The sequence below is a fragment of the Onychomys torridus genome, chromosome 1 (genome assembly GCF_903995425.1).
Source record: "Onychomys torridus chromosome 1, mOncTor1.1, whole genome shotgun sequence".
NCBI classification, from domain to species: domain Eukaryota; kingdom Metazoa; phylum Chordata; class Mammalia; order Rodentia; family Cricetidae; genus Onychomys; species Onychomys torridus.
The window spans coordinates 76,625,035-76,647,249 of record NC_050443.1 but is presented as its reverse complement, the minus strand read 5'-3'; the positions used below and the strand labels follow the sequence as shown (position 1 = coordinate 76,647,249).

Here is a 22,215-nt window from a genome sequence, read left to right as displayed (position 1 = left end):
ATCCCTTGGACCTACACATGTGCTGTGGCACCCTCCCCCATGAATACATTTAATAAAAACAGTCAGAGGAAGGACCCTAGCTTACTTGACCCCCTGATCAAAGCTCACTGGAGTAAACGGCTTTTTAAGGATCTGGCAGATTTGGCAGAAGCACGCCATGGGCTCCGACCTGCTCTGGAAGCGGGAGATGGAGGAAGGCACTCTGCCGCAGCATTGTCTGTAGGATTTTGATCACTTCTACGGGTTTGGATGCCACAAGTCGGGGCATAAGATCAAGAAGTTTGTCCACAAAGCTGTCTTGGAGGTGGGGCAAATCGGCGATGAAACACCTGCATGAACACACAGAAGCAACTGACTCTCCACTCATTCACTGCAGTTAAGCTTCAGGACGTGTGCCAAGCCCTGAAGCAGGGGGAGCACTGAAATGAGAAGAGCTTGGGGATCATGTCTGAAACTGACAAGGACACAGATCAGTGTGGAACAGCAACATGATCAGCCGAAGAGCCACAGCTGAGATGGAGAGACAGCGCAGTCAATAACTCCCTTGCCTTGCAGTCATGAGGACTGAATCGAACCCCCAGAATCCATGAAAAAAGCCGGGAGCAGTAGCATGAGCCTGTATCCCAGCACTGGGAAGGCAGAGGGTCCCGGGGCTTCCTGGCCAGCCGCTCAAACTCAACAGCAAACTCCAGTTTTAGCCAGTGCCCCTGCTTCAATAAATAAGGTGCAAAGTGTTTAATGAAAACACTACACCTGGCACATACAAAACATGTGTAAATATATACAACACACACACACACACACACACACACACACACACACACACACACACGCACGCGCGCGCGCGCGATTTTGTTTTTTGTTGTTTGTTTTAAGAGCCTGTTTCACTGGGTGTGATGGCTCATACCTATAATCTCAGAATTTGGGAGGCTGAAGCAGGAGGATTATTATGTAAGTTCAAGGCCAGCCTGGGCTATAGTTTTAGAGACTCTGTCTCAAAACAAACAGACAGAAGAAAGAATAACCATGAATGTGAGACATATACTTGAGTGTTTTATGTGGCCGTATTTAATCATCCCACTATTAGGATTATCTTCTTCTTACAGATTCATTAATTGGACAAATATTTTTTAGAAGGACCCATCAAGTGCCAGGTACTATCGTAGATCTGAGGAACATAATAATAAGCAAGAGAACAGAACTATTTTGTTTCTGTTTTTGGAGACAGGGTTTCTCTGTGTAGTTTTGGTGCCTGTCCTGGCTCTTGCTCTGTAGACCAGGATGGCCTTGAACTCATAAAGCTCTGCCTGGCTCTGCCTCCTGAGTGCTGGGATTAAAAGCGTGTACCACCACCACCTCCCCACAGAACTGGGTTTTTTGTCTACCCATATGTAGTTGTATCAGGGATTGAGCCCTGGGCCTTACACATGGTCTGAAAGTGTTTTCCCAAGGAGCTATATCCCCAGCTTTTTTGTTTTTTTTTTTGCTGTGGTTTGAGACAGGGTCTCACTATAGCCCAGAGTAACCTTGGCCTTTCAACTGCTGAGATTATAGGGTATGTCCTCCATCAAGCCTGAAAGAACTTTGTTGTTTAAGGTTTCTTTTTGACAGATTATTGTGACATATACCTTTAATCCTAACACTCAGGAGGCAGAAGCAGGCAGATATCTGTAAGTCTGAGACCAGCCTGGTCTACAGAGTGTTCTGTACCAGCCACAGTTTCATGGTAAAAGGAAAAGGTTTATTTTTAATATTTAAATTTTATTTTTATGTGTATGGGTATTTTGCCTTTGTATATCTGTATACCAAGTTTGTATTTGGTCCATGGAGGACTGAAGTAGGACCATAGGACAGATCCCTTGGGACTGGAGTTATACACACTGTGATCTGCCATTTTGGGTGCTGGGAATTGGACTCACATCCTATGGAAGGGCAGCCAGTGCTCTTAAACACTAAGCCATCTCTCCTCCCTGAATTTATCTTAATTTTATGTATGTGTATTATGTGCATGCCTGGTGCCGGGGGAGGCCAAAAGAAGGCATCAGATCCCCTGCAACTAGAGTTATAGGCGGTTGTGATGGGAGTGCTGGGAACCAGCACTGTGTGTGGGTATGTGCATATGAGTACAGATGCTGGCATCAGCCAGAAGAGGACATCAAATCCTCTGGAACCGGAGTTACAGGTGATAGTGAGACACTTACCATGGGTGCTGGGAACCAAACTCAATTTCATTAAAAGAACAATAACCACTCTTAACTGTGTATGTGTCACCACACCTCGCTTGTTATTATTTCACTACAGAATTAAGAAGAGCTGGCATGGTGGGGCATGCCAATAGTCCCTAGCACTTGGGAGGTACAGACAGGAGAATCAGGAGTTCAAGACCAGCTTTAGCTATACAGCAAGTTCAAGGTTTGCCTAAACTACATGAGACCCTGTCTCAAAAAAGCAAAGAACAGCACCAGGCACACTGGTGCACACCTGTATAATCCTGCCATTCAGGAGGCTGAGGCAGGACGATCAATAATTCAAGGCCAGTCTGGGCAACATAACAAGATCCTATCTCAAGCAAAAAGATAAAAGGAATTAAAGAACAATTTGTTGTTGTTTGTAGAGAACTATGCAAATGTTACAATGACAAGGAAAAACCAAGGAAAGAAGTTGTAATTTTGCATCGAACAGTTCCTTCACACTTGTTTTCCCGTAGCTCAGTTAAGTGCTGATTCCAAATGGCCCTCATGTGTTTATTATTTAGTCATATGTTTACTTTTGAAGCTCTAGATTCAGGAACGTTTATACATCACTAAATACCACGTTAGGGCACACTGACAACAGGTGATGGATAGTTCAGCAGCATGGAAAAGACACGTGATCTCGTTTGGTGCTTGTTAGGTTACTTTCCGAATAAACAAGATGAAAAAAAAACCATCATAACAATTACAAAATACTTACCTCTGAAAAAAATCCACTTCCTGTAAAAATTTTTCACACATTCCAAATAAGGGGTCGACGCTGCAGAAAAAAAGCAAAGTGTAAGAGACTTGTGACTGAAGGAAGGAGTGAGGACATGAAGTCGTCCCAGAGCCCCGAGCGTCCGTGAGAGGAGAGCGAATGTGCTATGCCATACAACTGAGCTCTGAAGACAACAGCAACAAAGCCAATCATCTTTCTGAGGACGGGAGGACCAGGAGCCAGACCTTCTAAGGTTAGAAAGGTCGGGCATGTATCTAATCTGACCCAAGCATCATACACTTACGAATATCTGAAAATGAAATGAGCAGAACCCTCCTACATCTTTCTCACCAGCAACCTTAAGAGAGCTGTGAATGTATCTGATGGTGTCCTTCCTCAGAAGGAGAACGCCACCTACTCTGTTGAGCATGACATCTTACCCTCGAGTAGTTCGTGCGGTTACTATAAGCTGCAGAGCTTTGGCCTGAAGCCTCATGTGGTGTATGATCACCACCTGCTTATTCTCCACACCGCTATACATAAATTCCATTTTGTAGGTTTCTTCCATGATCTACAAGGAAAAGACAATTAACAATTGGTAAAATATCATGGAAGGAAAAGGGCTTCACAAGCTTCCACCCCTAGCTGAGAAGCTATGGACAGGTGACGGCTTCCACTTTCTTTACAAGTGGCTCCTGGTAGGCTAACCATACTCCAGTGGTTGGATTTACACCTAGGAGTATGTAGGCAGCACAAGTTGGATTCAACAAGATTTTTTTTTTTTTTTAAAGAAGATACAAAATTGGGAGGTACAGGGGTATGAGTGAATTTGGGAACTTATGAAGAGGAGTATAGGTGAATATAAAAATACACTGTATGAAAGTATCAAACAATTGATAAAAATATTTAAACAACCTCAAAATCAATTTACATGCATTTTTAGATAAAAGATTCACAAGTGTATTTATTAGGTTGTAATTTATTTGAAACACACTAGTATAAATGGTACAATGTAAACCGTGTATATGTGTATGTGATGTAGGTACTTTATGTGAGTTCTGGGGACTGAATTCAGGTTATCAGGCCTTCATAGCAAGCACTTTGACCTGCTGAGCCTCCTCAATGGCCCACAAGCTGGTAATCGGATAGACCACCAAAGAATCTCAGAAATCACTCAATTCAACTGCCACGTTTTATAGAGGAGGAAACTCCAAGAGACTCAAATAACTTATTCAATGTATCACCTAGTAAGGTGGAGGAGACCTGAGACCAGAACTAGCCTGACTCTGCAGCCCAGTGCTGTGCACAGTCATCACACAGGCCTAGTACTAACTTCTATCGACCTGAAATCACAGAAGCCAGGGGACATGGCCACAGGAAGGCCTCTAGACTGGCTAATTCCCAGACAGATCTGTCTGAGGAGTCTTCATTTGCATACCTGTTTTGCTGCTGCTGAGGCCAAATCACTCTGCTTTAGATATAAGGGGGCAGCCACATTCCACAGCTTTTCCTGCAGGGCCTACTCAGACAAGGGAGAGAATAGACAGGCATGGCGGTCACAAAGGCGACACAGCACTGGATTGGAGAATTTACCAAGTCAGGCCTCCTCTCCATCACTGCACGGCTTAGGTAAGCAGGTGCTACTACTGCAGAGAAGCGCAGCAGCTGCTGCTCATGTGATGTCTGGTAGCAGGAATAATGAGACCCTCACCACACTGGCAGGCAATCAGCTGCCTGCATTCTGGGCCCTGGGGCCATGCTCACAGGGTCACTGCCTTAACATTAGCAACCTAAACGGTCATGTTTACAACTGAGAGTCCTTTGCACTTGTGTTTGGTGTCCTCTGACACACCCTATCACTTACCCAACTTGTACAACTCCCAGTCAGGCAGCTTCCTTAGAGCCTTCTTTCTCTGTTTCTCTACAGTGGGACTCTCACCAACAGCCACAGTCTTTCCTATCCACCCCTCTCTCCACCTACCCAGGTCTGGGACTCAACTTTAGCTATTTCTGCTGTGGAACATTATTTTCAGGGAGCTTCTTCTTCCTTTGTTTTCCTGTTCTTCAGAAAGGGTGTCCTTATGTCTGTAGCCCAGGCTGGCCTCAAACTCATGGTCCACCTGTCTCAGCTTCTCTAGTGCCAAGATTACAAGTAAGCACATCATGCCTGGCTTTCAAGGACCTCCTGACATTTATAGTGAATGACATTATAGGAAACCTAGACTAACCCTGTCTAAACCTAATGGAAGTCAGGGCACATCACTTTCAATTTTCTAGTAGGCATGTTTATACCATAAAACAAATGGGCAAATTAAATTTTAGGAGTATTTATTTGAACCTCATACTATAGTCCAAGCTGGCCTTGAACTTGGCAATTTTCCTACCTCAGACTCCTGAATACTGGGATTGCAGGTATGATCTACCATGCCTACCTCACTATAAATAATGTTTAAAATATAGTCTATTTAGACCAGCTGTATAGTGCACACCTTTAGTCCAAACACTTAGGAGGAAGATGCAGGGGGATCTCTATGAGTTCAAGGCCTGCCTGGTCTACATAGAGCGTTCTAAGATAGGCAGGACAATATAGAGAGACCCTATCTAAAAAAAAAAAAACAAAAATTATAGCCAGGTGGCGGTGGTGCACGCCTGTAATCCCAGCACTCGGGAGGCAGAGGCAGGCGGATCTCTGAGTTCAAGACCAGCCTGGTCTACAGAGCTAGTCCAGGATGGGCTCCAAAGCTACAAAGAAACCCTGTGTTGAAAACAAAATAAAACAAAACAAAACAAAACAAAAACCCCAAAAATAAAAAATATGCACATAGTCTATTTAATTCAGTATACTAACATTTTAGCAAATGTGTAGTTTTTTTGTTTTGTTATTGTTGTTTTAATGTCTAGAACCACATGTATGCCTGGTGCCTTGAGAAATTAGAAGAGGGCATTAGATCTCCTGGAACTGGAGTTCCAGATGGTTGGGAGCAACTTGTGGGTGCTGGGAACTGAACCTGGATTCTCTGGAAGAACAAGCGCTGGGCCACCTCCCAAGCCCTAAATAGTAAGTTTTGAATGACTAGGGAGGCTGTTGCAGAGATCTGTTGAATGACTAGGGAGGCTGTTGCAGAGATCTGTTGAATGACTAGGGAGGCTGTTGCAGAGATCTGTTGAATGTCTAGGGAGGCTGTTGCAGAGATCTGTTGAATGACTAGGGAGGCTGTTGCAGAGATCTGTTGTGAATAAGCATCTGACCCCAGTGAGAGTAAAGGACGAGACGTCCCCAGTGGACTGAAGCCAGGACAGGCCTGAAAGCCTTCAGTGCCGGGCCTAGTAGGTATTTTCATTTTATATTCTAAAACCACAAGCTGGGACCAGCAAGTAAAATTTTATAGACGTGTAAGTGGCAGTCAGCAGGTTGTTAAGGGCAACGACTGTTTTTGCTATTTCTCTAGGTCATTCTGTTCCAGGTAGCAAGTGAAGTCATGCTTGGCAAATAGGCAGTACAAGCAATGCTTTAAGTAAACTGCTAAATAAATCAATAAGTAGTCCCTAAGAATCGGTCTTTTCTACCTTATTCTACTTCAGGCTGGGTTCATTTTCATATTTCGTCATAAGTCTAAACAATACAGTGGGTACTTTGCCCTTCGGTACATCCCAGGGTGAGTTAGTAGCACCTCAAGTGCTCAGGAGCCACACACATCTGGGAGCATCAATGAACAACAGCAGGTTTGCGACTATGGACAACAGAGAACTGTTACACACTTCTAATCATTTCTCATGGGCAAGCTTTTACACAGGTGTGGTTGGAATAGAATGCTTTGTTTCTTTTTTTGGAGTACATAATATTAATTACACTGTAAGTATTTTGTTAGATTGAGGTGTGATTTCCCCATAGAAACCACAGACCATATGGCTGAGTAGATGCCACAATTTATTTAACTCCTCCCTATTACAAAGGCATTCCTGGCTCAGGTTCTAGGCTGGCACGAATAACCAGCATAGTTGAGCAATGTCTTCTCATACCCCTTTTTGCTCTAAGAAAAGTGGGGTTTGTTTTTCTACTTTCAATAAGACAGGGTCTCAGGTCAGCAATCTTGCCCTTTATTCCCATTTCCACTTTCCTGTTCCCAACTAGGAATGAACCAAGACCCACACATGTGCTGGACAAATGTTCTCCCACTCACCTACATCACCAGCTGTTTTTAGTGTGGAGGCAGTTTCACTAAGTTGCCTAGGCTGGCCATGAATTTCCAATCTTGCTGCTTTAATACCCCAAACAGGTAGATCACAGGCCTGTGCCAACACAGGCCTGGGGAGTTGGCCCTTTTAAGAGCAATGAATTAACCTTTTAACTTTGACAAACAAAATCAAAAGCAATGTAGGAAAATAGTATGCCAGGCAGTGGTGGCGCATGCCTTTAATCCCAGTACTCGGCAGAAGCAGGTGGATCTCTGTGAGTTCAAGGCCAGCCTAGTCTACAGAGAGAGAATTCCAGGACAGCCAGGGCTACACAGGGAAATCTTGTCTCAAAAAAGAAAGAACGAACATAGTATACAAGTTTGTATAAATCTGTGACCAATCCATTAAATAAAACACTTACTAGTCCCTGGTGTCCTTTCTGTTTTGGAAACAGGGTCTTATGTGGCCCTGGAACTTCTAACCCTTCTGCCTCCAATTCCCACTCCTCCAAATGCTGGGATTATAGTGCACCTGTTTACATGGTGCTAAGATCAAGCCCGGGGGCTTGAGAATGCTAAGCAGGTATTCTACCAACTAAGCTATATAGCCTTTGCTCTAATTTTTAGGATTCTAAACTTAAAATCTGCTCTAATTTGTTGTTTTGTTTTTCAAGACAGTGTTTCCTCTGTGCAGCTCTGGCTGTCCTGAAACTTGCTCTGTAGACCAGGTTGGCTTCGAATTCAGAGATACACCCTCTGCCTCTCAAGTGCCGGGATTAAAGGCATGCAACCATCACACCTGGCCTTCTAATTGGGGAATGATTAAAGAATTCTTCTAAAATTAAAAAATTGCCATATGTGCTACTTAGTTTTATGGTAACTTGACATAAGCTAGAGTCATCTGAGAGGACAGAACCTTGATTGAAAAAGATTGGGAGTGTGGGCAAATGTGTAGGGCATTTTCTTTTCTCTTTTTGTTTTTGTTTTAGAGACGGGGTTTCTCTGTGTAGCATTGGCTGTCCTGGAACTCACTCTGTGGATCAGGCTGTCCTGGAACTCACAGAGATCTGCCTGTCTCTGCCTCCTGAGTGCTGGGATTAAAGGCATTTGCCCCACTGCCAAGATGCATTATCTTAATTAGTTATATTTGAGGGAGGGCCCAGTCCATTGTGGGTGGGGCCATCCCTGGACTTGTGGTTCTGAGTTCTATAAGAAATCAGGTTGAGCAAGACATGTAAGCAGAGCTTCTCTATGGGCTCTGCATCAGCTCCTGCCTCCAAGTTCCTTCCCTGTTTGAGTTCCTGTCCTGACTTCCATGATATGGAAGTATAAGCCAAACAAACCCTTTCCTCCCCAAGTTGTTTTTGGTCATGATGTTTCATCACAGCAAGAGAAAGCCTAACTAAGATACTGTATGAGTTAACATTTATAACTGTAGAGCATGTGATTTTTCCCATTGCTGGATGGTCTCACAGAACAATAGGTTTTCCACTTAGGGTCTCAAACACTGCTGGATCAATTCAAGTTCATTCTTAGCATCAAACTTCATAAACACACTGGATCCAAGCAAACCTTAATAAGGAGCAGTTGACACTGGAGATAGGTGGCAGAGAAGTCAGCTACCCCTGCCAATTCAGACTGAAGTTCTCCAAGTCTCTGCAGGTCTCTACAGTAAAAACAAACAATACACACACAGACAAAAATCCAAATTAGACAGAGCAGAAGGAAAAAGCCTCAAGTAATGTAAAGATCAAGTCACAATTGTTTAACCATTTTATAGCTAGTCCAAGCAAAAAAAGACACCACCAGTGCTGGAGTGGTTATAATGAAATTGGCTACAAGCTGATACACTCATTTGTAAACCATAACTAATGTCATAAAGCCATATTTTTTTTAATCAAAAGTTTTATGCTGGGAAATAATCCTTAAGGAAATAGTCAACAGAAATGATTTATATTCCATAAATCATATATTTATATTCATTGCTATGTGAACTATTATAGTAAAAACTCAGTGACTAACTAAAGATCTATAACAGAAATACTGCTAAGTAAATTATGGTATATCCAATAAAATATTTTACAGCTATTAAAAAACAAATTGATAATGCTGCATGTGACGGTGCATGCCTTTAATCCCAGCATTGGAGAGGCAGAGGCAGGCAGATCTCTGTGGTTTGAGGTCGGCCTGGTCTACAGAGTGAGTCCTAGGATAGCCAGGGCTACACAGAGAGACACTGTCTCAAAAGAAAACAACAAAAAAATTGATAATAAAGTATATGGTTCAACTATGCAAGAACTACACATTAGAAGAGGGCCAGAGAGATGGCTGAAGAGGCTAAAGGCACTTGTCACCAAGCCTGGCTAACTGAGTTGGATCCTTAGGATCTACACGATAGAAGGATAGAACCAATTCCCAAAAGCCATCCTCTGACCACCACACACACAAAGCTCTATGGGTACAAACACTACACAGGGACAGCTGGCTCAGCAGGTGGAAGCATTTGTTGCTGTTGCAGAGGACCAAGTATGGCTCCCAGCCCCCACATGGTGGTTCACAACCATCTGTGATTGTGACCTTCAGAAGGCACCCGACACAAAAGTAGTGTACACATATACATGCAGGCAAATCTCTCACACATGAAAAATAAAATCTAAAAAAATATGCACACATACTCAGCCACTCTCCACTTCACTACTAACTGATCAGGGGAACATATCCTCAAACCCACCTCCAGGTAGTGAGTCGGATCCAACTAAGCCAACTAGTACTCATCCTATGGAGGCCAGAGGGCAAAACGTCTTCCTCTGTCCCTCCATTTTTTTTTTTTTTTTTAAGACAGGGCCTCTCACAGTAGCAGGAGCTCACCAACTGACCAGTCTCTGGGATCCTCCTGTTTTCCTTCTAAGAGCCAGGCACATGCACTGCCACCACACTTTTCTTTGCTAATTCAACAAAACAAAACAAACCCTCTAGAGATGTAAACTCAAGTCCTGCACCAAAAGTAGTTTACCTATGAAGCCATCTCTCTAGCTTCTGCCTCATTCGTTTTCTTTTTCTTTCTTTCCTTCCTTCCTTTCTTTCTTCCTTCCTTCCTTCCTTTCATTCATTCATTCATTCGGTTTTTCGAGACAGGGTTTTTCTGTGTAGCCCTGGTTGTCTTGATACTCTCTGTAGACCAGGCTGGCCTCGAACTTACAGAGATCTGCCTGCCTCTGCCTCCCAAGTGCTGGGATTAAAGGCATGAGCTTGCACCACCCGATGCCTCATTATTTTTCAATAGCAACATAAAAAATGCGATATAAAAACAGTAACTGCAGAAAAGCTGAAAGTTTGAATCACCTGAGAAGCCATTTCAGGCACAGCAGACTTTTCTGTAGGCTGGACATTGAACTAGCCCCTCTTTTTTTTTTTTAATATTAATTTTTTGTCCCCTGCCCCCCACTTGCCCCACCCCTCTCTTTAACCTCATGCTCAGTGGGCAACATCCTGATAATTAATGCTTCCTCCTAGAGACCTGCCACTAAGAAGGAGATACCTACAACCAAGCACAGAGCAATTTATAGCCAGTGATTGAAGAAATGAGTCTCATGTGTTTGAGCGGCCTGGTCCATCCTGAGGTCAATCACATAAAAGGAAAAACCCTGGACTATCCTTGTCTATGAAGTAGGATTTTGGTGGCCAGCTTGTGAGAAGTTCAGAACAGCTCAACCTCTGAAGCAATTACTGTCAGCAAGATTCTGCCCTCTGTAACTTTAAAAGAGCACTGCCAAGCTGATCATGCACTGAGTACCTCCAGGTCTTAGGTTCGTCTACTGCCCCTGCAGCGTAACAATGGTTCTCAGTTTCAAAGAACAAGATATAACGCAACCCAATTAGCCATGAGAAACCTCAACTACAGTACAGGCAAAAGTGGAAACTTGCTAGCCATGGGCAAAATGCTCTATCTCTCTGTGTTCCACTCTACATCTCTTTTTGCCCACAATCCTCAGGAAGCTGCAGTCTAGACATCCATCTAGATTGTGAATTCTTAAAGAGTACAAAGAGCACCTTCTGTGTGCAACTCTACTTTTTAAAGTTCATTTAATCCTCACAACATGAACTGTAATTAATCTGTTTCACTGAGCATGAAACCAAAAACTAACATTATGTGGTTTGCCCAAGGTCACAGAATTAGAAAATGGCAAAAGAAGACATAAACCAGGCCTGTTTAAGTCTAAAATTCGTTTCTTTTGACCACTACCATATAATACTCCATTTACTTATTTGCTATTAATTTTCTAAAGTTATGAAGTATATCAAATACTAATGAGACAAAAACTGAAAACTAGCTATATTGAAGCATATTTCTATAATGATCTGGTAGGACAAAAGTGCCCCTCTCAGAAACACACATTAGCAATCCTTGATCCATAAAGCCAACCAACATCATTTTTCAAATACTAAAGTTAAGCTGGGCATGGTAGTGCACGCCTTTAATCCCAGCATTCAGGAGGCAGAGGTAGGTGAATCTCTGAGGCCAGTCTGGTCTACACAGCAAGTTCCAGAATAGCCAGGCTACAAAACAGACAAAATACTCTGGATGTGCAGATCAAATGTTTATGGCTACACTGTCTTTTCAACCTCCTCTATGCTCTAAGCATCAAAGTTACAGCAGATCTCTTTGTAACTAGCCATTCCTCTGGATTGCACACCTCATGCTAGATGCTTAACTCCGGACAAACCGTTAACCAGATAAGAAGCTAGAAAGACCAGTGCTTTAGTGCAGGACTCTGCTGTTCCTAGTGGGTTATAAACTCTTTTCCCTCCTTTGCTTGACTAACTTCTCATGCTTCAGCCATCACTTAGATCAGTGGTTCGCCTTCCTAATGCTTTGGCCCTTTAATATAGTTCCTCATGCTGTGGTGACCCCCAACTGTAAGATTATTTTCATTGCTACTTCATAACTGTAATTTTGCTACTGTTATGAACTGTAATGTAAACATCTGTGTTTTCCGATGGTCTTAGGCAAGCCCTGTGAAGGGGCCACTCGACCTCCAGAGGGTTGAGAACTGCTTACTTAGACCATCCAAAGGAGGATTAGGAGAATCTTCCTTTCTTCTAGAGACCCTGCTTATCTACGATAGTAAGTAAAGTACAATTCTATATTTTCTATTTATCCAACTAACTCTCATCAAACTAAAGCCCTCACAATAGGAACTGTGTCTCCACTGTGCCTCTTCCAGCTAGCGCAGTGCCTGGCAACAAACAGGGTGCTCATGAATGAACCCCAGCTCTTCTACAGGAGTGCTGTCCTGCTTATGTAATACAGTGATTCTCATGGACTCTTTGTCTTCTCATTTGTTTCTTAGACAGGGTCTCACTATCTAGCCTTGACTGGCCTACAACTTGCTATGTAGACCAGGTTGGCCTTAGACTCACAGAGATCCATCTGCCCTTACCTCCTGGGTACTGGGATTAAAGGGGTGGCCACCACCCCGAGTTGGGGCTATTCTTCAACTCAACAGAAATAAGAGCTCTAAAACTCTGGGAAGCATAGGTACTCAGTGGGCACTTGGTAACAGCTGATGTAATCAAGGAATACAGGCCTTTATAAACCATCAGTCTGTATATCTAGATATAAAGTATGGCCAGAAGTGAATTACATCTCTAAAACTGACGTCCTTCTTCCTTAACCATCACTACCATTGTTTATAACAGGCATCTGAGTTCTATAAGGTATCCCAGACACAGTGGTGAGGGCAGATAGCTATGTAAAGCTCTGTCAGAATTCGTACAGAGGAGAACTTGGTAAAGTCTAAATGGCTGCTTGGATGACAATAAAGGGTGGTGACTATGACAGCAAAGCTGGTCACATCAACAGGAACAAACATGTAGCCCTGCCTGTAATCAGAGACTATTCTGTATAAAACTCCAACTAACGCTTACTTTTTAACAACTATAAAAATAGTGATTTTGAAGCTGGATGTGGTGATGCATGCCTTTAATCCTAGCACTTCGGAGGCAGAGGCAGGTAAAACTTGTGAATTCGAGGCCTAGACTACATAGTAAGTTGTATGACAACTAAGACTATGTAGAGAGACTCTTGTCTCAAAAAAAAAAAAAAAAAAAAGTAATTTTTGAAGATTTTTAGGAATCATCATTTTTTTAAAATGTAAATACATGTGTTTGTGTATGTCCACATGTATGTATTGGCCAGAGGACTACCTTGGGTGTCATCCTCAGCACCATTTACCTCTTTGAGACAGTCTCTCTTTGGCTTGGAGATCACCAATTAGGTTAGACTGGCTGACCAACCAAACCCAGGGATCTGACTGCCCCTACTTGACCAACACTGGGACTCATGCACACACCCAGCATTGCTATATGGGTTCTGGGCACTGAGTTCAGGTCGTATTGTAAGAACTTAACCAACTATGGCATCACCAGAAGCCCAAACCTCAGAGAGCATCTTATCTAATCTCTATTTGACATAGGAATTCCTTTCACTATTGCATAACCCTCAACATGAACTTTAGTCAGACAAAGCTACAGTCAAATCCTGGCCCTGACATGTCCAACAAACTGCATCCCACCTGTAATGATTGCAGAGCAGAGTGGACCCTCAGTAGCTACCACTCTATTGCTTTCCTTTCCAGTTTTCCCAGTGTTTTGGTCACTCTACTGAGAATGCACTCAAGCCAGAAGCATAATGCCCAGGGCCAGTCACAGCACCACAACAGTGGTCCAGTCAGCTCAAAACTTACAAGGACTACTGCCAGATGACCTGAGTTCAAGGACCCACAGAGTAGAAGTAAAGAACCAACTTCTTCATGTCATCCCCTGATCGCCACTCCACATGTGAGATGTAGCATACACACAAATGTAAAAACACAAATAAATAAAAACACCAGCTCATGAGGGAATTCAACCCAGCAGGTGTTTACTGAGAACCTACTAACAGTCAGCATCACAGCTAAGGACTAAGTTAACTTGTTTTTATGTATTCTGTATTTGTTTTCATTCCACTGGGCTAAAACCCTCAAAGACAAGCCCTGAAGGCTTAGTTAGATGGAATGAGTCAGGAATCAGAGCCTGGGTCCATGGTGACCTCAGCCCTTCAGGCCTAAGGGAGGGTAAAACTGCTGTCTTATTAAACCACTGCTCCTCTGCATTTCTGTCACTCATCTAACCAGAAAGGAAAGTCTGAAGTATCTTTGTAACTATTTTTTCCTTTTTTGTTTTTGTTGTTCCGAGACAGGGTTTCTCTGTGTAGCCCTGGCTGTCCTCAAATTCAGAGAGATGGGCCTGCCTCTGCCTCCCGCGGGCTGGGGTTAGCGGTGTGCGCTGTAACTATTTCTACTAGCTCCACTCTTTGCGAATGAACACAAACAGCATTAAAAAAGAATAAACTACACACTCTAATCAAGTACGTGTAAAATCTCCAAGCCACTCAGGAGTAAAGGCCGACAGCCAGAGAGAGAAGCCGAGTAACTAGCAATGGAGTTCACAGCAATCAGGCAAGCAGGACAAGACGCTAGGTCAGAGGAAGCAAAGATTGTTTACCTGATGGTGAATTCCAGCAGCTCCTGGGCCCCCTGAGGGTCTAGGTGCTGAACACTATACACTCTGTCGAGGCTCTGCTGCAGGAACTGCTGGGAAGGATCTTCATGAGGGGTGATGTTAGAGGAGACAGCTGATGACACTAGTTTCCTCCCTGGTAACTAAAAAATTATCAGGACAACAGGATCAGCAAATTCTGTGGCTTCGTTTATGGTCTTGTCACACACACGGAGACAAAGAGAGAAAGAGACAGAAAGACAGAGACAGAGGGACAGAGGGACAGGCGGGAGGGGAGAAACGTAGGCAAGAGGCTAGGAAGGCAGGCACAAGTATAAAGGAGAATGCTAACCAGCCTACCCAAGACCATAGTGGGGAAAGAGAACTGTATCATATGTCTGTTGCTGAGCTTGGGAACTTGTGTGTAACATTTATTTTTAAGATTTGTGTTTCATTTCATGGGAGTATGATGATTTATTCCCAAATAAGTTTATGAAGCATACTATAAAATGTTTTCTATGAGGGTAACTGTAATTTCTGTTCTAATTGTTAAGTTACTATTTAAGAAAGATGGAGGGCCAGTGAGATGGCTCAGCAAGTAAAGAAACTGACCATCAAGCCTGAGGACTTGATTTGTCCCTGAGACCTATGTGGTAGAGGAGAGGCAACTTCCAAAACGTCTCTTGACTACCCCACCCCACACAGACACACACAGATACAATCATATGGTGGAAACAGCTGACTCCACCAGCTGCCTCTCCACATGTATGCCACAGCACATGCGTACTACACACACACACACACACACACACACACACACACACACACACACATTAAATAAATAGGTAAAAAAAAAAAATCACAAGTTGCCATCAGTCTAAAATATAATCTATTATCAATTCCTTTTTTCTTGCCTAACATTATGTAACTAAAATCTCAGAGACACTACTATAAATTGATAGGAGGGTGTCCTTAATTGTATGTTCAGCACAGAGAGAGAAGGAAGTGAGGGAGGGAGGGAGGGAGGAGCATGAGGAAAGGCTATAAACACAGAAGCAAAAGTACAGGAGTCCAGCAAGTAGCGCATGCCTAAAATCCTAGTGTGGGAAGACTGGACGCAACTTCAAGCCAAGCCTAGACTACAGAGTTCTTGTCTCAACAAATGTTTAAAGTACAGAATAAGAAAGCCCAAGATAAAACGAGAATGGGTGGCTGGATGAATTTTCATAGACTATATAGTCTGCTATTTAACAACCACAAGGCACCAAAAATCAACAAAACAAAATACTTTCAACATACCCTCAAGGCAGGAACCAGATGAGAAAGACTGTCTCGGAGGTAGGCATAATGCCTGAAGGTGTGATCTGAGAACAGCGCTGGCATTGTTGGGCAGGTTTTAGCAGCATTGAAAATGAGAACTAAAACTGCAATGTCTGATACATAAGTGGGTTAAGTGAACTTAGAATATCTGTGACCTCACTTCCCATTTCCAAAGTTCCCATTAAGGAACCACAATTTTCCAATAATCAAAACAATGAAAATTCAGGGCTGGAGATACAGCCCAGTTGGTAGAGTGCTTGCCTAACAGGCAAGAAGCTCTGGGTTCAATCCTCAGAACCACATAATACACTAGGGCATGCCTGTAATCTCAGGTAATATAGGAACTTAGGAGATCTAGGCAGAAGGATCAGGGGATTGAGATTATATAAGTCAGGCTCAAGGCCAAAGTGGGGTTCATAATACCCTGTCTAAACAAATAAACAAAACCCCAATACACTGTGAAAGTAAATAGAATTAATAGAATGCAATGGTCTCCTTGGAGTCACTAGTTTCGATGTTTCTTATGTTTCAACAATTCCTAAAACTCATGGTGAATCTGGACCTGCCTATAGAGCAAAAGAAACCCAGGGAGAGTGAAGATGCACTGGTGGAAACACTTTCACTGCAGAAAACAATCCAATCCCATATCATGCTACAGGGGGAGATCAAAACCCGGTAAGCATGCATCCTAGCTCAGAGCAGCACCTCCCTGCGGCTGCAGGTCAAATGAAGCTTGGCTCAGATACAGCAGAACATACAAGCTGTAAAATCAGACATTTCATGCTCTAATGGCAGATCTGTGAGTTTTTGATTTTTCTTTGTTGTGGTGCAGGAGGCAGAAGAGAGCCTTGCTCATATTATCCAAGTTCTCTACCACCAAGCTATAATTCCAGCCTATTCCCCCAACCCCCAATCTTAAAAAAAAAAAAAAAAAAAAAAAAAAAAAAGACAGCTTCACAATGTATCTTAGACAGAGGCTAGACTTGCCTGATTTGAAAGTCTTACATCAGCCCACAGGTATACGCCTCAATATCTGGTTGTAGATATGCTTTTCTTTTCTTTCTTTTTTTTTTTTTTAAACAGGAAAATTGCTTTAAAAAAAAGATTTATTTGTTTTTATATGCATTAAATTTTTTTTCCTGCATGTTTGTCTCTATAAGTGTGCCAGATTCTCTGTAACCTGAGTTACAGACAAGTGTGAGTAGCTGGTGCTCTCAACCACTGAGCCATCTCTCCAGCCCCCCAGATCTGATTTTTGTTGAGTTACTTAAAACTCAGCTTCTTGGGGCTAGACAGATGGCTCAGCAGTTAAGAGCACTGGCTGCTCTTCCACAGGACCTGGTTCAATTCCCAGCACCCACATAGTAGCTCATACCTGTCTGTAACTCCACTGCCAGGGATTCTGACACTCTCACATGGACCTACATGCAGGCAAAACACCAATGAATATAAAAATAAATAAATCTTTTAAAAAAAAAAACACACAAGTTTTTTCATGGGGCGGTGGTGGCACACACCTGTTGTGGAAATCAACTCTGTAAAGATGTGTTGCATTTGTTTCACCTTGCCTGCCTAAGGCACCTGACTGGTCTAATGAAAAGCCGAATGGCCAATAGCTAGGCAGAGAAGGACAGGCAGGGCGGCAGGCAGAGAGAACAAACAGGAAGAGAAATCTAGGCTCAGGAGAGGAACAAGAGGAGGAGGAAAGAATGAGGAGGGATACACCCTGGGCAGCTGCCAGCCAGATATAGAGACAGCAGGAAAGTAAGACATACAGAAAGAGAGTAAGAAAGATAAAAGGCCCAGGCAAAAGGTAGATAAAGAGAAACAGGTTAATTTAAGCTAAAAGAGCTAGCCAGAAACAAGCCTAAGCTAGGCTGAGCATTCATAACTAATAGTAAGTCTCTGTGTCATGATTTGGGAGCTGGTTGGCAGCCTAAAAGAAAAAGCCTGGTACACACACATACCTTTAGTCCAGCACTCGGGAGGCAGAGGCAGATGGATCTGTGAGTTTGAGGACAGCCTGGTCTACAAATCAAGTTCCAGGACAGCCAAGGCTACACAGAGAAACCCCCCGCCTCAAAAAAACCATAATAAACAAACAAATAAACAGGATCATCTAACAACAAAAAGATAAAAATTCCCTTCTAAGGTTGTGTGGCAAATTAGTGATAAAATGTACTAACAATATAATGAATTGAAATGTAAGAAGTGGTAAATAAAAGGCAAAAATATTTGTTGCTATTAAATGGCAAAGAGGAATTACCATGAAAACAATGAGAGCTAAGAATGGCTTAGTCCCTCTGACATACTGTATTACCACAGCAAACACTGCAGAAAAAGTCCATTGCTCTCTGCTAAGACGGGGCCATCTGAGCTAAGCACAAGAGGATACAGGCCGGATCATCCATGTCTGGCTCAGCTGTATCAAAAAATGGATGAGTACTCAAGAGCTCTGGCACCAAAGGAAGCACAAGGGTTGGGTGCCGACTTCCCAGAAACTTCAAGCACCTGAAACAAATAGGAATGACATCAGTAAATTAACAAGTGCCTCAAGAGGTCCAGGAACTATAGCAGAAGGCCTGATTTGGAAACAGACACTCTTAATTATTCACTTTCCACAACTCCACGTCTTCAGGTAAATTGTCCAATTATTCGGGAACTTAACTGATTCTTCCAGAATGGCTATTACAAAAATAGAACTCAAATGCAGATTACTGGTTGTTTAACAATAGCCAGTTCCTCCATGTTCCTGCCAAGAAAACTGACTCCTTGAGTACCAGGACAATAGTAAGATGCTAAGAGAATGTCCAGCCCAAGGGCTGCACCACTATCAGTTAACCCACCACAGCAACCATACATTTCCCAGCAGCTGGTCTGCTAGTAGTCAAAGAACTCAATTCTGGTCAATGGAGCAAGAAGAGAAGTCTGCTTGCTTGGGAGCTGCTCAATTGATGACTTTCTAACCACATAGAGAGAAACACATGAAGGGAACATTCCTTTCTTTGGGTCTTTAGATGCTGTTTTATGAAGCAACCATCTTGCAACTGTGAAGGAGAATGTCCAGTGAACTCATCAACTAGGACTCTCACCCTGACAAGATGGTCAATCCTGAAACTAATTTATCATGTATTGCTACGTAAAAATTAGATTTATTGTTTAGGATGCTTTGAGCCAGGTTTTTTTGGTTGTTTTTTTTTTTTTTTTTTTTTTAATTGTAGTCAAAATAATGTAACTGATATCCTAGGGGATGTCCTGAAACCACATAGCCTTGGGCAGGCTGTTTATAAAACAGGATTTAAATGAGAAAAAAAAAAAAAAAAAGCAGAGTGTCATTAGTAAGAACTCAGTAAAAAATAGGTATTATAGTGAAAGGGATGGGCTTTCTCAAACTATACAAAACTACACAAGTCAGGCAATTGTGTGTTTTTATTTTTGTATAAGTTCTGGGTTAGAAGTGTTAATAGTCTGGCTACACTGAATTACAAAGAGGGGCTGAAGAGGTGGTAAAGAGATTGGCATGCTGCTTGAGGACAGATGTCCTGAACACCCATGCAAATAACAACAAAACACAAAACTGAACAGTTTGTGCCTGTAATCCCAGCACTTAGACTGATTCCGGCTGGTCCCTGAGAGCTTCTTGGCCAGAAATTCCAGGTAACAAGCTCCAGATTCTGTAAAAGAACCTGTCTCAAAAAATAAAGTGAAGGGGGCTGGAGAGATGACTCAGTGGTTAAGAGCACTGACTCCCTTCCAAACAACTCAGGGTTTGATTCCAGCACCCACAGGGCACCTTCCAGTTCCAGGGATTCTAAGGCCCTCTTCTGACCTCCAAGGGCACCAGCCATGCAAGTGGTACACAGACATACACACAGGCAAAACACTCATATCATAAAACAATTTTTAAAATTTAAATAAAGTGGAAGCAACATTGAGGAAGATATCCAATACTGACTCACACACACACACACACACACACACACACACACACACACACACACACACCACCTCCCTACACACAAGAAGAAATATAAGTGTTAAGGTCTGTCCTTATTGAATTTATACTCCAGCCAGCTGAGGCAAAGGTAACAAGCCCTGCAAGGTAATAAATAGTCAAATGAGGCTTTCCACATTCTAACAGGCAATGAAGGAAAGATCATTAGAATCAGCTAAAGTATATAGCTGATTGACTTCAGAGACCAGTGAGCACACAGATCAGCAAAGAGAGAAAACACCAGGAAGAGGTCTAGTTAAGAACATTTGTTTTCACAGAGGACCCAGCTTTGATTACTAGTACCCACAATGAAGTTTACAACCATCTGTAACTCTAGTTCCAGGAGATCTGACACTCTCTTCTGACCTCCTTGGACACCAAGGACACATGTGATGCATATACACACATGTAGACAAAACCCTTATACACATAAAATAAAATAAAATAAAAAAACCTAAAAAACAAAAAAGGTTTTAGTGAACATTTGTTTTTAAAAAAAAAAAAACAAAAAACAGTAAATTTCCCAACCTCATATTTCTTTTTTCTTTCTTTTTTTAAAAATTTTAAATGAAACCAATAAGCTCTATTTGGTTTGCCTTCAGGAATATGGAAACAAGTTGGTTATAGGAGCAAAACAGACTAAAAAATAGATAGCATCATAAAACTCTAATCCAGCATGGGCTAGGGCTTATGACTCCTGGACACCTAGAATGTACTGCACCCCTGGAGGCACAGCTACAGGTTGTAGGGCATCCATTCTTGGAAGGTTAGTTCATCAGTGATTCCTCTAAGCAGCATGACTGCTCTCCATTTTTTCAGGAGTGTGTAGGATACTGAACCCTGTCAGTTTCTTGGACCTCCTGAAATGAATTAGAAGTGCTTATTTCCTGATTAATCAGCTTCTATTCAGAATGGAAGGTTTAAGTCTCCAGGGAACTGATATAACACAGCACATTCTGTAGGCTTCTTGAGTTTTCATTCTTAGGTAATTTTTGAGGTTGAAAAAGTTTTTTTTTTCAGAGCCAAGGACCAAACCCAGGGCTTTGTGCTTGCTAGGCAAGCGCGCTACCACTGAACTAAATCCCCAACCCCTAAAATTTTTTTTAATGATTTATTTTACTTTATTTTTTAAAAAGATTTATTTATTTATTATGTATACAGTGTACTTACTGCCTACACACATGCTTGCAGGCCAGAGGAGGGCACCAGATCTCACTACAGATGGTTGTGAGCCACCATGTGGTTGCTGGGAATTGAACTCAGGACTTCTGGAAAAACAGCCAGTGCTCTTAACCTCTGAGCCATCTCTCCAGCCCTTTACTTTATTTTTATGTGCATTGGTGTGAAGGTGTCAGATCCCCTGGAATGGTTGTGAGCTGTCATGTGGGTAATGGGAATTGAACCCGGGATCTCTGGAAGAACAGCCAGTCCTCTTAACCACTAAGTCATCTCTCTAGTCTGAAAAAAATTAAAGTTTTAACAAAAATTGTCCTACATTGTCACATTTTCATAATATTTTCTCAGTATAAACTCATTGTTTTTTTAAGATTTTCACATTGAAGGCTTTCACAAATTTTTCAAGTTCATAATGTTTTTCTTGTATGGAGGTGCAATGACCTCTAAGAACAGAACTTTGGATAAATCATATGCCACACTATTTACTATGGAGACTTTTCTCTCTGGTATGAAGTTTTTCAAGTATTCTTAGAAGTGAGGGGTGCACAGAGACTTTGCCACATTCACTACACATACAATTTTCTCTCCTGTATGAATGATCTGATGTTGTTTAAGGCTTGAACCCTGTGTAAAGGATTGTTCACATTCGCTACATTTCTAAGGTTTCTTTCCTGTATGAATAATGTGATGTTGTCTAATACTTGAACCCTGTGTAAAGGTTTTCTAACATTCACTACATTTCTAAGTTTTCTCTCCTGTATGAATGATCTGATGTACTCTAAGAGAAGAGGCACATGGAAGGCATGTATAAAGGATTTCTCACATTCACTATATTTCTAAGATTACTTTCCTGTATGAATGATCTGATGTACTCTAAGAGAAGAAGCACATGTAAGGCACATGTAAAGGATTTCTCACAATCACTACATTTGAATGGTTTCTCTTCTTCATGACTTCTCTGATGTACTCTCAGAGCTGAGGACCGAACCCAGGGCCTTGCCTCGCGCTTGCTAGGCAAGCACTCTACCACTGAGCTAAATCCCCAACCCCAGTTTCTGT

General features: G+C 42.3%; 1 protein-coding gene across 1 annotated transcript in view; it reads right to left on the bottom strand.

Annotated features, from left to right (window-relative positions):
* The window catches only part of Ints4 (integrator complex subunit 4), a 73,262-nt gene that overhangs the window by 10,402 nt on the left and 40,645 nt on the right, over positions 1–22,215 (bottom strand). The window contains exons 13-20 of the mRNA XM_036187313.1: positions 18,382–18,497; positions 15,966–16,099; positions 14,673–14,830; positions 8,700–8,793; positions 4,391–4,471; positions 3,393–3,523; positions 2,953–3,012; positions 170–329 (exon numbers count right to left, since the gene is read on the bottom strand). Of these exons, the coding sequence (XP_036043206.1) occupies positions 170–329; positions 2,953–3,012; positions 3,393–3,523; positions 4,391–4,471; positions 8,700–8,793; positions 14,673–14,830; positions 15,966–16,099; positions 18,382–18,497 (934 nt within the window). The remainder of the gene's footprint in view (positions 1–169; positions 330–2,952; positions 3,013–3,392; positions 3,524–4,390; positions 4,472–8,699; positions 8,794–14,672; positions 14,831–15,965; positions 16,100–18,381; positions 18,498–22,215) is intronic.